Below are 15,590 nucleotides of genomic sequence, written 5' to 3'. Positions count from 1 at the left end.
TGTGTGACTATGCGGAGAGCTCCTGGGGTGTCACCTGGTTTGGGTAACACCAGGTGACTCTCCAGCTCTGTGCTGGAGCCAAGGGTAGTCATCCTGCCTTGCCTGAGAGGCCAGCAGTGCTCCAGGTCTGCTGCTGCTGACCGTGAGGGGTAGCTTTTCACTGAGCTTCACCATCCAGCCTTGGCCACATGCATGGAGAAGTCCTCGGGGGGATGATCTGTCACCTTCACTGCTGCACTTGGTCAGCTCTTACTGGGGATCTGCTGTAAAGGCGGTATGTACCACAGAATGGTGGTTTCTTGGGTGTTTCTTGGCATCAGCCAGTTCCTGTAGGAGAGGAAGTGGCAGTGGCAAAGGGCAAGTTTTGCAGAGTGATCTGGAGCTGATCGACAACTGTGTAACCCCTGCAGGGCTGCTGAGCTGACAGACACCCGGACAGGGGCTGTGCAGGGCTGAAGGGATGTCCCTGCGTGGTGCAGCCCTGCTGTGCCCAGGACCAGTGACACCCACAGGTCAGTGGGCAAGGGAAAGCTAAAGCCATCATTTCACCTCTCAGGCTGGCACCCGAGGAGGGGAGAAGGCCCCAGCGTGGCAGCGGGGGACACAGAAGCACAGAGGGGACCCAAGTGAGACAGTGCAGGGGTGGGGAGTGTGAGCAGGAGGTGTGTGGGAAGCACATGGATGTAGGTGTGAGCAGGAGGGCTGTCTGTGCAGGGACTTGCTGCTCCTGCCCAGGGTGTGCATGGCCTGTGGGTGTGTGTGAGGAAGACTCTGGGTGTGTGTGAGGACAAGTCAGCATGAGTGTGTACATGATGGAGGCTGTGTGTGAATACAGGCACATGAGACAGACGGTGAGCACAGGCACACACGTGTGAGCACAGGTGGTGTGTGTGTCAGCCTGTACCTGAGGACAGTCTGCTGTGTGTGTGTTGGGCTGTCCATGCTGCGTCAGGGCTGGTGCATGAGGAGAGCAGAGCCTCTGGGGCCTGCGTGTGAGGGTACGGGTGTTGTGTGTGTGAACAGGCAGTCAGTGCGTGCCACAGGTGTGCACAGGCAGTCAGTGTGTGTGTGACTGCAGTGTGCACAGGTGGTCAGTGTGTGTGTGTGTCACTGCGGTGTGTTCAGGCAGTGTGTGTGTGTGTGTGTCACTGTGGTGTGCACAGTCTGTCAGTGTGTGTGTGTCACTGTGGTGTGCACAGGCAGTCTGTGTGTGTGTGTGTGTGTGTCACTGTGGTGTGCACAGGCGGTCTGTGTGTGTGTGTCACTGTGGTGTGCACAGGCGGTCTGTGTGTGTGTGTCACTGTGGTGTGCACAGGCAGTCTGTGTGTGTGTGTGTGTGTGTGTCACTGTGGTGTGCACAGTCTCTGTGTGTGTGTGTGTGTGTCACTGTGGTGTGCACAGGCAGTCTGTGTGTGTGTGTGTGTGTGTCACTGTGGTGTGCACAGGCAGTCTGTGTGTGTGTGTGTGTGTCACTGTGGTGTGCACAGGCAGTCTGTCTGTGTGTGTGTGTGTGTGTGTGTCACTGCGGTGTGCACAGGCAGTCTGTGTGTGTGTGTGTGACTGTGGTGTGCACAGTCTGTGTGTGTGTGTGTGTGTGTCACTGTGGTGTGCACAGGCAGTCTGTGTGTGTGTGTCACTGTGGTGTGCACAGTCTGTGTGTGTGTGTGTCACTGTGGTGTGCACAGGCAGTCTGTGTGTGTGTGTCACTGTGGTGTGCACAGTCTGTGTGTGTGTGTGTCACTGTGGTGTGCACAGGCGGTCTGTGTGTGTGTGTGTCACTGTGGTGTGCACAGGCAGTCTGTGTGTGTGTGTGTGTGTCACTGTGGTGTGCACAGGCAGTCTGTGTGTGTGTCACTGTGGTGTGCACAGTCTGTGTGTGTGTGTGTCACTGTGGTGTGCACAGGCGGTCTGTGTGTGTGTGTGTCACTGTGGTGTGCACAGGCAGTCTGTGTGTGTGTGTGTGTCACTGTGGTGTGCACAGGCAGTCTGTGTGTGTGTCACTGTGGTGTGCACAGTCTGTGTGTGTGTGTGTCACTGTGGTGTGCACAGGCAGTCTGTGTGTGTGTGTCACTGTGGTGTGCACAGTCTGTGTGTGTGTGTGTGTGTCACTGTGGTGTGCACAGGCAGTCTGTGTGTGTGTGTCACTGTGGTGTGCACAGGCGGTCAGTGTGTGTGTGTGTGTGTGTCACTGTGGTGTGCACAGGCAGTCTGTGTGTGTGTGTGTGTGTGTGTCACTGTGGTGTGCACAGGCAGTCTGTGTGTGTGTGTGTGTGTGTGTGTGCCACAGGTGTGCACAGTCAGTGTGTGTGTGTGTGTGTGTGTGTGTCACTGCAGTGTGCATAGGCAGCCTGTGTGTGTGTGTGTCACTGCGGTGTGCACAGGCGGTCAGTGTGTGTGTGTGTCACTGTGGTGTGCACAGGCAGTCAGTGTGTGTGTCTGTGTGTCACTGTGGTGTGCACAGGCAGTCTGTGTGTGTGTGTGTGCCACAGGTGTGCACAGGCAGTCAGTGTGTGTGTGTGTGTGTCACTGCAGTGTGCATAGGCAGCCTGTGTGTGTGTGTGTCACTGCGGTGTGCACAGGCGGTCTGTGTGTGTGTGTGTGTGTGTCACTGCGGTGTGCACAGGCGGTCAGTGTGTGTGTGTGTGTGTCACTGTGGTGTGCACAGGCAGTCTGTGTGTGTGTGTGCCACAGGTGTGCACAGGCAGTCAGTGTGTGTGCCACTGGTGTGCACAGGCGGTCAGTGTGTGTGTGAGGGCAGGCCGCGTGCGTGTGCAAGGAGAGGCTGTGTGTGTAGGTGTTGCGTGTGATCAGAGCTGCTCTCCGTGTGTCTGTGTGCAGGCAGTCTGTGTGTGTGTCCGTGTACAGTCGCTCTCTCACTGTGTGTGTGTGTGTGTGTGTGTGTGTGTGTGTGCGCGTGTGCGTGTGTGTGAGGAGGCCGTGCCGCCCCCAGCCCCGCTCGCTCCGGTCCCGTCCCTCCCCTCGCAGGCCGGAGCACCGCCCTCACACGCCGCGGGCGGGCGGGCGGGCGGCTCTGGCTCGTTCCCCTCCTTCCTTCCTTTCCTCCCGCCGCCGCCGCCGCCGCCGGGCCCGGGCCGCCGCCCCGCCCTCCGCCTCGCTCCCTCCCCGTCCGCCGGCGCGGCCCCTTTAATTCCCCCGCTCCCCTCCCCCGCCGCCCGCTCCAGCCTCCATTTTCCAGCGGATCCGGCACCTGGAGGCGGCGGCGGCGGGAGCGGCCCGCTCCCCGCACCCGGCCCGGTCGCGGGCATGGCCGCCAACATGTACCGGGTCGGAGGTAAGAGCGGCCGCGGCGCCGCCGCCCGCCCCGCGCCGCTTCCCGCGCGCGGCCGGCGCTCGGGGCCCGGCGGCGCAGGCCCGGGCGGGGCGGGCGGGGGCCGGGGCAGCCCGGGAGGGGGCCGCGGGTGCGGGGCAGGGCTCGGGGGGCTGCCCGGGGCGGCGAGGCCTGGCGTGGGGTTACACGGGGTGACGGGCTGCGGGGCCCGGCGCGGGGCGAGCTGCGGCCGCGGCTGGGTGAGCCGGGGCGGTGGGCGCAGCGGGGTGGCCGAGCTGAGGGGGAGAGCCGCGTGGGGCCGTGCGGAGCACGAGGGAGCGGGGAGACGAGGCGTGTGCGGTTCCAGGTGGCGGGGGCTCGACGGCTGGGGCAGGGTGGGATGGGTGAGCGGGGCTGGGGCAGAGCAGCCGTGGGGCCAGGCCCCGGGATGGGGCCCGGCGTGGAGAGGCTGCTCCGATGGGGGGTCATGCGAGGTTGTCGGGTGGGGAGCAGGAGGAGTTGCTGAGATGAGGAGCACAAAGATGGGCAGAGGCTGCTGGTGGACCAGGGGGCTAGTGTGAGGCACGTCCTGCAGATCTTGGCCTCCCCTTCCACTCTTGCTGTTCTGTTGTGTGCTTTCCCATTAGTCTTCTGTTCAGGGTTGTGCTCCTGTCTGATTGTCCTTTGTTTTGGCTCACGTGAAGAGAAAGGAGAGGCAGTGGGGTTTGGGACTGTGTTTTATGGAACATAAACTGAGGGTGGTCTGGCATGAATTTGTGCTCAGCCATTTTCCTTCATAAAAGCTGTTTGGTGGAGCTTCCTTCTCCATAGGACTATAGGCTGTAGAGGAAGATGTTATTGTGGAGTTCCCTCCTTTTCAAAATGCCCTGTTTCTTGTGGAGTTCTGTAAAACCAAAGTAAAGTAAACAAGAGGAAAAATACAGCGAAGGTGGCCAAGCCATCCTGTCTGGCTGCTCTCCATCAACAACTACTTTATGTTCTTTCTGCTCTTCTGGCCTACCCTTACTTTTTGAAAAATGCAGCTGCTTTTGTCATGTTCATACTTTTTTTTCTCGTTGCACCTGGTTTCACAGAGGTATAAGAGCTGACTCTTGGCTCTCCCAGCTTTGTGTCTTGGGTTGCCCTAAGCTGATAGTGTGCCTGTAGCATTATGTTGATTTGGAGACGCTGAGAGTAGGATTGTAGGCAAGATGAGTTGTGGAAATTCACCCTGGTGTGACTTGCAAAGGGAATTGTTTCCTGGAAATTTTTGTTCAGCATTGAATGGCCAGGTTTTGTGGGGAGTGTCATCTCTTAGCATTTTGTATGGCTAAATCTGTACTGTGGATCCCACAGGAGGTGGGAAAGCACCTCTGGAGGTCTCTACACTGACCTCCTGCTAGAGAATGCCCTGGTAGATCCGAGTGCTCAGGGCTGTATCCATCCCAGGCTCTAAGAATGGTGATACCACCCTTACTTTGGGCCCTGTCCAGTGGTTGACCGTGCTTATAGAAAATATTTGTCTCCATGTGCCTGGATGGATTTTTCTCTTGTTCCAGCCAGGGCCCCCCTCCCATTGTCCCTCATCCTTTCCCTGATTCTAAGCAGGGCTGGCTGATCCTTCAGGGATGCCATTAGTAACCAGCAGCCCAGTGGAGGTTGCAACTGCTGATTGTGATCCTTTAAACCTGATGTTAGTTTTCCCCCTACCTTTATCGTCCAGTTTTTCAAGCATTTTTGTCTGAAGGATGCTGTGGGAGGCTTAGCAGGGCCTCTGACATGAAGCCAAGTTGTCCAATACCCCCTGCTCTCCCCTCGGCCCCAGAGCCAGTCTCTTTGTCCCATATGGGGGAGTTGTGTTGGCCAGGTGTGATTTGCCTTTGGAATATCCATTTTGGCTGGTCTCGGTTACCTTCTTGTCCTTCCTGCACTTGGAAATGTTGCCCAGGATTTGCTCCGTAGCCTTTCTGGGCAGAGGGCAAGGCAGCTGGCTGATAGCCAAAGTTGCAGTGCTCTGCTATGGTCCATATGGATGAAGTCTTGATTTGATGTATTACCAAGAGCAGCATATGGATGGATGCAGCTGTTTGTGCGAGTGCGCTGCTCAGCCTGAGCCCAGGAATGCGTGGTATCGAATTGTTTCTGACCTCTGGTGCTGCTACCTCCCACTAATGGTTTTGTGCACTGAAGTTGTGTGGGAACTCCAGGGCAGGATTAAATCTGGGATGGGATTTGTGCAGAGTCATTTCATACACTGCCCAACGGAAGACAAACACTCAGCAGATAATCTCTTCTTACACTTGTGACTACCGGATGTGCTGCGCGAACTCCAGACCTAACAGCTGCCAAAAGCAGCTTGCTCACTACAGATCAATACTGCTCCTGGAAGCCTGTGTTCACTCAGAAAGGATGGTCACTGCTTTAGGCCTGGGCATGAAACAACATGAATTTTTGTTTTCGGAAGCCAGTGGTGGGTTGACAACAAGTGGACATGAAGTGTGTTGTGCTCTTTGTGTGTTCCTGGATAGAGGAGCTGAGGAGCCTGTGCTGATGGGGCTGGAGTCTTCCCCTGTGTGTTGAGTGACCATGCTGGGGGGCTAGGAGCTGCCCCTTGAATGGTTGTCAGGCTCTGTGGATAAGTTGGCTGGTGGCATCCAGTCATTTGGAGAGAGCAGCTGGTTCTGCTGGATCCTGCCAAGTTTCTCCTGGTGGGAATTGTTTTCCAATACAAATGGGACTATCACAAGCTAGCACAGTTCAGGGGGGATGTAAAACTTTGGAAATGTGTGGGGAAGAATGCCAGGGTATCAAATTCCAAAATGAAATGGGGGATCTTAGTTGTTGGCCTGTAGGAAACCCTGGAATTGCCTGCCTCCAGTGTAGCAGAAGTGAAGATTTTCTTAACAGCTGCTGTACAGCCATGAAACAAATGGCAACACAAAGAAAGTGGACTGCTTTTACTTGGAAGGAGTCATGGTGGGCTGGTTTGCCTCTTCATGGAGTGGACTGGCAGCCTGCACGATCACAGACCGTATGGGAATGTTGGATAAATACCAGATTGGAGAAGCTTGGGACCTCTGAGCTGGAATTTGGGGCCTCTGATGAAAAAATGCACGTGGGAGAGACATGTTCATTGTTCTAGCTAGTGCCAGGCTCTGCTTTCAGGAGAGTGCTGTGTCAGCTGCCTGGAAGGGAACAGGTCATCTTGGTACCAAGAGACTTTCCAGCAGGTATTCTGTCTCCGCCTTCTCCAGGAGAGTTTAACTCTGGTGTGACAAGTATTCCTTCAGTGGTGGCAGTTGCCTGAGCCCCACTGCAGGTTTATGACCCTATGGCATTCCCTTGATGCAGTGAAACAATGATTTTTTGCATTTTCATCTTTCACTGATTTGAGGAACTTAATTTTTTTCACCTCCCTCCTCCTCACTTTTTGTTTTTTCCTGGATTATTTTTAATCTTGCATCAGCCACCCAATCTGGTTCACTGTGGGACTGTGTGAACAGCTGAATGGGCTCAGTGGGAGGGCAGGGAACAAGGGGATGGGGAAAGAACAGATAGGAAGGATGGAGGAAAAACTACTGAAGACAACACTTTTGCTGAGATAAATGTCAGTTTATGCTTTCAGATGGAGTCTTTTATGTGTTTTTTACTTTTATGGATTACCTTCTTGTTTGGGGGCATGCTTAGCTACAAAATTATCACTGTTTTTTGAGTCTGTGGTACATTTAAGGTATGTTTAAATGGCATTGGGAGATCTGATCACAAGTCAGTTAAGCATAGAAGTACTTGCTGCATCTCACACCTTTGAAGTGAGGGAAATGATGACCCACAGTGCCTGATGTGGGCAGCCAAGGTTCACAGCAGCATTATTCCAGTGTGCTGGACGTTGAAGCTCCAGAATTTACTGGCTACTGTATAGCTGATGGTGGTGTGTCTGTCTGCCTGTGCTGCAACCACACATCTTTTATCAGTGTAGTCCCTACAGTTTTTAAGAATGGCAATATGACATCACCTCTCTGCTGCCATAGGGTGCTGTTAATGCGTGGCTGGGGACTGTGGTTTGAGCTGTCCCCATCCCATTCCATACTCCCGCTTGGCATCCGGGCTTTTGTGGCAGCCTACACCTCTTGGCTTCCAGAGTGCTGCCAGAGAGCTGTGAGCACAGGGAAGGTGCATCAGTCCTCTTGACATCACAATAATGTCAATAACAATTGTTTGAGCTTTCCTGGTAAAGAACTGAGAGCTGTTAAGGAACCTTGCATAGAACATGTTGCTGGAGTCCAAATCTGGAGCAAATTCAGGTCATTTAACTGCAGGATCATTGTAAACCTTCTCCTGTCCCCTTGCTTTGCTGCCAGTGTGTATGAGTTTTGGGTGACAGGAGGGCTTACTGTGCAATATCCTTGTTTTGGTTGTGCTTGCTGGGATTTTGTTTTCTAGCTTTGGTAACCTGAGCTGAGAATGGGTTTAGTGGAGAGGTATTAAATAACTTGTAAAGGTAAAAATGAGAGTTTATTCTTGAAAATTAATAATAGACCTCTGCGGTCATTTGCCCTAATAAATTTAGGACAGCTTCTAGCTTATCACCTTTCAGCAACGGCTAGACAGTGAGTTTCTTCATCTTTTCTTTTCATTGGAAAGATGAAAAGATGAAAACATGCAAGATTAAACTTTTTTTAGTTTACCTTGCATGTTTTGCAGTCTCCCTTTCCTTCCATGCCCTTTCCCCTCTCCCCCCGTATCGGACTGCTTCAGCGTTCGTTAGCCTTTTATTGGGAAATGCTGCTGGGGGAGAGTGTTGTCAGCCAGCTTAGATGTGTTTGGGGGCTAGAGCTGTGACTTCTCTGGGTTTGTAATAGCTGCAAACCATCTGCAGCTGGCAATGGAGTGACAGGACTGAGTTTGTTTCTGCTCTGTTGGTGAGTTGAGGCTGTTCCTGGGCTGGTGGCTGGAGGCTGTGCCAGGGCACTGTTCGGGAAGGGCTGGGCCAGGGCACTGCTGGAAGTCTGGGGTGTGGCTGGGGCACTCCTTGGCAGTGCACGTTTTGCTCCTTGGTGTTTTGCCTTTCAGGGATGGTGAATAAAAGACACTTGATGAAAATTGTGAAAAGAAGACTCTTAAAACTTGTTTTGTTTAACTAACAAGATTTTGGTGAATGTCAAAATGTTCCTTTCACTTGCATCTAGTTATTTTTCAAGCAACTTTTCATGTTTAAGCATCCTGATTTCTTTAAAAAAATGGGGTGTGTAGTCTCCCCAGTAGGATGAGGAGAGAATGAGATGGTTGCTGTTACTTTTTTACTTTGATTTATAAACCACTCCTGAGCAGTTTGGGGTTGCTTGAAAGCAAAGGTATGAACTGTTGGAGGCTTGCTTCTGGTAGTTCTAGGCACCTGCTGGCAAAAAGTAACCTGTGAAATCAGTGTTGCTTCTGCACCAAGTAAGGTATTTTTTCCAGTCTACCTGGTTGCTTTCCAAGCACATTATTTTTTTTTAAATCCCCAAGCAGGTAAGTGACCAAGCCCTGCAGCTGCTTTGCCTCAATTTCCCATGAGGTTTGGGTAGTGGGAACTGTGGGGAGAGGTGCTTTTGTAGGATATTATGGTTCTGGGTCTTTGGAGCTCACCACCATAAATCCAGTATACAAAGAGGCCCTGCTTCAGAGTGTCTTTGAAAGTCTGGAATGGTTCCTTGTCCACCCTTTGCTTGTAAAACGAAGTCTGGAAGGACCTGCAAAGTACTGGTCAAGCTTTTGGGCTGTTGCCCAGTCCCAAAAACACTATTCACACGTTCTTCTCTTCCAGCTCTTTGGCTGGACCACCTTTAGAAAGGAGAAGCATTTGTGAAATAATTTGTACTTGGCTTTGATCAGTGAAGCAAATCGAAGAAGTTGGTGGCTTTAAAGGGAGTTTGCAAGTGGAGGAAAGACTTGTGCTTCTCCAGTCCTTTACGTGTGTGTTACTTGCAAGCTGTTGAGTCTTCATTGTGCCTGGGCTTCTGTGGCTCTGGTTCTGTGCATTGCCAGATCATGTGTCAGGTGTGGCCCATGGTAATGTTTCTGTTAAATTACACACAATGTGCTCTGATTAATTTGGGGACTTTATGCTTTCATGCAAGATGTAGGAGGAGAGATGACACTTGACCAAGCATAAAGTTAGTGTGGCGTGAACGGATGATTCCTAATTTAGCACAGGGCTTGTCCTTACAGAGTTAAGTTGTCCACATCTGAGCAAATTTGAACCAGCCAAGTGAGACAGTTTCTGTGGATGTTTCTTTTGGTAGGGTGTCCATTGAAGCAATTGCAGCTGTTCTCTCCTTCCTCTGGCAGGCTTAACACAGCTTGGCCTGGCTGTGTGATGGAGCTGGACAGGGCTTGGTTTGGTTGGAGACAGTTTTTTGACCCATGTGAGTGCCTAACTGTGTTTACCATGATCAGGCCTCCTGCCATCCAGGGAGAGGCTGTCACAACTTGAGGGGGTGGTATGAGAGGGCAGAGGATGAATCAGCTTCACTGGCACTCTTGTTTGAAGAAATATCTGCAGAAACACTGGCAGGAGTTTACACTTTGTCCGTGTTTTGCATTGTGAAGCTGTGATGTTTCTGATCTGGCACTGAAACCCCTACCTTTGGACTTAATATATTTTCATGCCATGGCCTAAGCAGTTAATTTACGTTGACAAACTGAAGTTCAATGTAGCCCTTAAAGAAGCAAGCAAACCCAAACAAGAAACACAACTTTTTTTAGTTTATTTTCTCGAGGTGATGCCAAACTTGGTGTCTTGAATACTGCAGAGGTTCTTGTTTTGCAACTCTTGAGATTCTTGCAGGGAACACAATGCTAGTTTCTTGTAATCTTCTTTGCTGCCTAAATATCTTTTGGAAAATAATGCTTTTCTTATCTGTCCTTAGCAATGACAATTACAACGGAACAAGCTGTTTTCTTGGCTGCTACAGATGGTGATTTTTGTTAGGGTGTAGCTTGAGGATACTCCTCTTCCATTCCCCCTATCCCCTCCAAAAACTCCCCCATGATTTAAGGAACTCTCTCACTAGTTTCTCTGTCTGCTCAAGTAACTCTTGTACTCTTCTGTAAATTAGACCATCCTGGTCTTCCCTTACAACACGCCTTTGGAGAAAGTTCAGGCTTAAAAAAAGAAAAACCTATTTCCATGGTATTGACGCACAAAGAATGGCACTGGATGCAGCTGAAATTACATAGGCTCACAACTTTGCTGTTGCAGAAAATGTTTGTATGGCTACATTCTTGGGAACTGAAGTGGCAGAAGAGGCAGTGCAGAAGAGGCTTTGTGTCCAGAGGCCTTCAAATTGTGCTTAGATGTCTCCTGTAAAGTACAGAATAAAATAAGTGCTTCTCCAGTAATGTTTAGCATAGGTTTGTCCTGCAGGAAGCTGGAGGGAGTTGACTCAGTGAACCTGAAGTGTCAGTGCCACATGCAAATGTGCCTTAGTTACAGCTGGGATATTGGGGGTGGATTAATTGAAATTGGTTTTCTTGAACTGCCATATAATTGATTTCTAACAGTAAAATTGCTTCTTTGTCCTCAGGGTAGTGCTTTGGAGGCTTAATTTTATTTCTAGGATTCTTGCACAGTTTCTTCTCTAGTCTTTTTGTACAGACTTTTTGTCTCTTTGGGGTTGCATCCCTAGTAGCAGTTACTCCAGTATGTCACAGTTCTCACCTATGAGTGACCCATGAAGTACAGCTGGCATCCATAATCTCTTTGTCAAAAGCACCAGCACACTCCTGTCCTTTGGTTTTTTCCCATAGATGTCTGCAAGTGAAAACAGCCAGCAGTGCTGTGAGGAACAGAAATAAGGATATTGACAATCTAGAAGTTGCGAGTTTTCTTCCGTGAGGTGGTTCTTCCCTTTCTTCTGTTCCCCCTACTTGGGAATTCTACACTTTTACTGGGAAAAATACAGTCTGTATCAGCTTTGGGCCTCATGCAGAGCTGAGATCTTCAGTCCCTAGGCAATTGCTGTGAGGCAGAATACTTGCCTTCTTCCCTGGCAGAGAGGGGAAATATTTGGGAGCACACCTGGCCATTGTGAATCAGGTTAGAAGTTAATTGAGCCCAGGACCTGCCTTGAGCAGCACTGAAAATAGGAGAGTTGAGAGGTGTATCAGAAAGAAAGGACTTCTGATAATTCCTCCAAACACTGTGGAATCTCCAGTGATTTGCTTGAAAACCCAGTCTATTAATTGTTTCTGAAACAAGAACCATTTAATATCTCTGTCTTACCTTTCTCACTTTCTCTTACAGTTTTTGTCTCTATGCCTTTTATATAGGGAACAATGATCAAAACTTGATTATCTTTGAGACTTCTGTCCATCTGTGAAATGTCTGAACAAAGGGTTCAGGAGTTAATAGGGAAGAACTAATGCTTGGATAATAGAGTTGCATAAACCTTGTTTCACTAAGAATCAGGCAAAAAAATGATACAAGATGGCTGGACGGGAGTTTTTCTTGCTCCCTCCCTTGATGTGATAGAAAACAAAGAACAGAAGACATCTGGGAAATTCCAAATATGTTTCAGAGTTTAAAATGGATCAAGCAATCAACAGTTTGTCCAAGAAGTTGTGTGTCATGAACTTAGACTTATTTTTCTTTTTACTTCAAAGATATAGGTTATGTCTTACCTTGAGTAGATTTCTGTATGGAAGGTACGTTAGTTTTTGTTTATAACTATTACAGGTCCTTCAGTTTGGTGGTTTTTTTTTTTTTTTTTTTTTTTTTTTTTTTTTTTTTTGTTGTTGTTGCAATAACTCTTGCTATAAGACCTGGCATGAATAAACAACTGTATCAACTTTTTTATAGGCCTGTGCATAATATGTAGTCCTGTTACATGGATCTTGCCATTAATTGCTTCTCCTGTGATTTATGTTTTGGGTTATATTGAATCTGGATTTTTGGAGGCCTGTCAGAAAAAGTGATCCATAGGTTACATCTCAAAAAAGCCAAGTAATACTGTCTGTCCCTTTCTCATTCACATTTGAAAGAAAATATAGCATGAACATTTTGTTTCCCATGTGAGTGTGTAGCTAGTCCTTACTCAAGAAACAGAGCAAAGCTGGCTTGATTTAACCGGGGCACTTCAACTCATCCTTGCTAAATTTAGTGATGGTTTGCTGTTAACTGTTGCTTTTGTCGTGTCCCTCGCTCGCTCGCTGGCTATGGGTATTTACACATCTTTTTTAAGGAGTTGGGTGGTAGTGGTGGTGTTTGCCATAGCATGTGCTGCCTCACCCTCAGCTTGATGCATCCAGTGCATGCAGTAGCCACAGATACTGCTGTCCTGTAAATACAAATTGAGCCTGTGCTGACAGTATATTTTTAATACCTTTGTTGATCCAAGAAAGACATTAATTTGTAAATACCTGGTTTGTGTGAATTGCCAGATATATTAGACCCCATAATTCCTTTAGCAATAGAAAGAACTGTTTCAGTTTTGCCTTTCTGGTAATGAAAATATTGTGCTGGTGAGGCTTTCTCTGTTGAAACTCTGTCTGCTCTGTAACTAAACATTTCATTGGGTGACTGCTGCCAGGAGTGTTGCTGCTTTTTGAAGAGCCAGAAGGCAGTAGGACTTGGGCTCTGCTAGGTGAGATTGCAGGACTTTTGGGGTTGCCTCTCCAATCTCCTCTTTCACACCAAGAGGAATTGTATTATCCAGAACACAAAATGATTGACAGTTTAGGGACAAAGCTGGTGAATAATTTGAAAACTGGAACTTACTGAAGGAAATCGGCCCAAAGTTGGAGAGTCCAGAGTATGAGAAGGCACATATTTCTTGAAAAAGAAGTCATAAAATAAGCAGGTCATCATAAGTTTATGCACTCTCTTGTTGCTCATCTCTAATTCAGGGCAGCAGCTTTGTGGGTTGGGGGGGGAAATAGTTACAACTGTGAAGTTACTTCTTTATCTCATGTCTGGAATTGCACATTGTACCCAGCAGTGGCAGTGAGTGTGGGACAAGGAAGGCTCCAGCCTCCCTCTCATCCTGGGTACATCTCTAGGCTGGTGCAGTACTCCCTGTGTGAGACTTCTGGGGGGTGAGGTAGGGAATACTCAGCCAGGTCAGTCCTCAGAAAGCACTTGTAGCTTGAAAGGCAAGTGTGTGCATTGGGAAGGATAAAAATACTTTTGGGCATTTTTGCAACTTGATCACCTAAAAGCCCATAAGGTTATTAGGTAGCTCAGACATGTCTAATCTTATAAATATATGACCTCTAGACAGTGTGTGTTATTTATTTTGCTGTACCCCCTCCTGATTTTCTTTTCCATGGACTGATGTAGACATAAGCAACAGCTGACATTAAGAAGACAGAGGGGGAAGCTCTTTTGCAATAATGTCTTAAAAGCATATGAGAATAAAAAGAATTTGTTATGTTAATTGCAAATTGAGAACTGTTATTTTACTGCCTTTATGGAAAATTTTCATCTCCTGTGCTCTGTAGGCTGTCATTCTAGTTTTAGCTGCTGTACTTGTGTCTGTGTGTTCTAGCAGTTCAGTCATTACCTGTGTAATACAGCATTGCTTTCTGGCAAGTTGTGTTGTGCATATTCAGAAAAAGTATTATGGGATATGAAGGCTTTTTTTGGATAGATTTCTGTATGTGGGTACTTCTGCTCTATAGCAGCACAGGCAAGGGGAAGAGCTACATTTAGAGTTTGTCAGACGGTGATGATCTGTGTGATGGTCCTTGCTGCCTTCTGGTATTTCCACAGTCCTCAGTGATTGTTGTAGCCTGATCACAGATAACTGTAACGTGCATGAGTGATGCCATTAATTATGGTCGTGGTATGGATGCACGGCTGATTAATTCAGGGATGGTGAGCTGAAGCCAACAGCTGTTGTGAAGGTATGGGGTTGAAACTCTCTTCAGGCGGCTGGGTGGTGAGGGATTGCCTTCACGTGCTTTTTATGATGGGTAGGGGGCATGTCATGCTTGTGGGATGCAGAGCACTTTTAGACTAGTCCTTTTCTTCAATTTTGTAAGTAGGAAAGCAAATAAATTGGCAAGGATTGATAGTCAGTTGTGTTTGAAGGGCCTGACTTGTTTTGTTTGCTATCAGGCTCTGCTTTTCTGTCCCTAGACCTTATTTTTTGTTTTAGTGAACTCTTCTGTTCTTAGTAGGAGTTGAGATGTGTATCTCCCTGTTGTGTAGAGACTTGCTAATTTTGTTTCCTTCCCCATCCCCTCTTTCAGCCCAGGGTAAGGACCCCTGGCAGCTGTGCACGTACAGGATGTCTCCCATTGACTGCTGGATTGTTGGGAGTCTGTGGAAGGTCTCTGTTTATTGTGCGTGTGAGAGCACAGGCATCTGCAATTGTAGGCACTGCCCTGAAAGCAAACTGGGAATCATATTAGTTGGGTGGGCAGTATGAGAAAGGGTGCACTTCTGTTGCATGGGAGGAAGTGGAGGTGAAGAGCTACTCCAGGAGAAAGGCACTGGTTTTGGAGTGTAGGGCCCAGTGATGTGCCTCCTTTAAATCTCCTGTGCAGGAAACCAGTCTCCTTGGGCTTGGCTGCTCGTGGAGTTTCAGGAGTGTTCTCACCAGCCCAAGCATCTGTTTGGAGAGTGGTTTGTTGAACATAAAATTTCCATGTTGTACATGTGGAACAGGAATTCAGACCATTCTCTGTGCAGGATAACATTTTAATTTTAGTTCTAGTATTGAAAATCTCTATGAAAAATGCAGACACTTTCCTCTGATATGCATTATTTTGTGTTATGTGGTTTGCAGTATGCTCTGCATTACTTGCAGAGAGGAAGAAGCCCCTTTCCAGGTAATTTGAGCAATGCGAAATAGGTCTCCATTAGTTGCATAGCTACTGGTGAAATGCTTAGCATAGTTGTGGCATTAGTCTAAAACATGGATGAGATGTACTGGGCTGTGGATTTGGCATAGTGAAATCATCAAGCCCTGGCCCAGGAATGCACCTCTGCACTGTCATGTCAGCTCTTGAAGCATCCTGAGGGACAGGTTTGGTTCTGCCTTTGTGCCAGCAGCGTGCAGAATGTTCCTGTGAGCTTGGGTTGCAGTTGTTGGTCACACACTGTGGGTCTGGGGATGCTCCTGATGCTGGCCAAGACAGTGGTGAGGGGGTTTATTATTCAATACTGTTGGATACCACTGTCAGCTGTTCTTTGGTAAACCATTCATCTGTGATAAGCTTTCTTTAAATCCATGCCAGATTTTACAATCTGTAACAATCAATAAACTGTAGTTACGTGAAAAATCAAGTTAATGTTCACTTGAGGTATAAAATATGTCTCTGAGAATATATGTGTGTA

The 15,590-nt window shown here is 48.5% G+C and overlaps 1 protein-coding gene across 7 annotated transcripts in view; it reads left to right on the top strand.

Moving 5' to 3' along the window:
• The first annotated feature begins 2,998 nt into the window (after positions 1-2,998).
• MTA1 (metastasis associated 1) overlaps positions 2,999-15,590 on the top strand; it is a 74,848-nt gene continuing 62,256 nt past the window's right edge. For 2 of the 7 annotated variants that reach the window (XM_064427465.1, XM_064427463.1), the window contains exon 1: positions 3,002-3,292. In XM_064427465.1, the coding sequence (XP_064283535.1) occupies positions 3,265-3,292 (28 nt within the window). In that variant the 5' untranslated portion in view covers positions 3,002-3,264. Of the gene's footprint in view, positions 3,293-7,485; positions 7,570-11,931; positions 11,954-15,590 lie in introns of those variants that run through there. The other 5 variants (XM_064427468.1, XM_064427464.1, XR_010366005.1 and 2 more) reach the window with 4 other exon arrangements.

Source organism: Passer domesticus, chromosome 7, assembly GCF_036417665.1.
Source record: "Passer domesticus isolate bPasDom1 chromosome 7, bPasDom1.hap1, whole genome shotgun sequence".
In the NCBI taxonomy this organism is placed as follows: Eukaryota; Metazoa; Chordata; class Aves; order Passeriformes; family Passeridae; genus Passer; species Passer domesticus.
The sequence above is the reverse complement of the archived record's forward strand: the minus strand, read 5'-3'. Positions and strand labels throughout refer to the sequence as shown.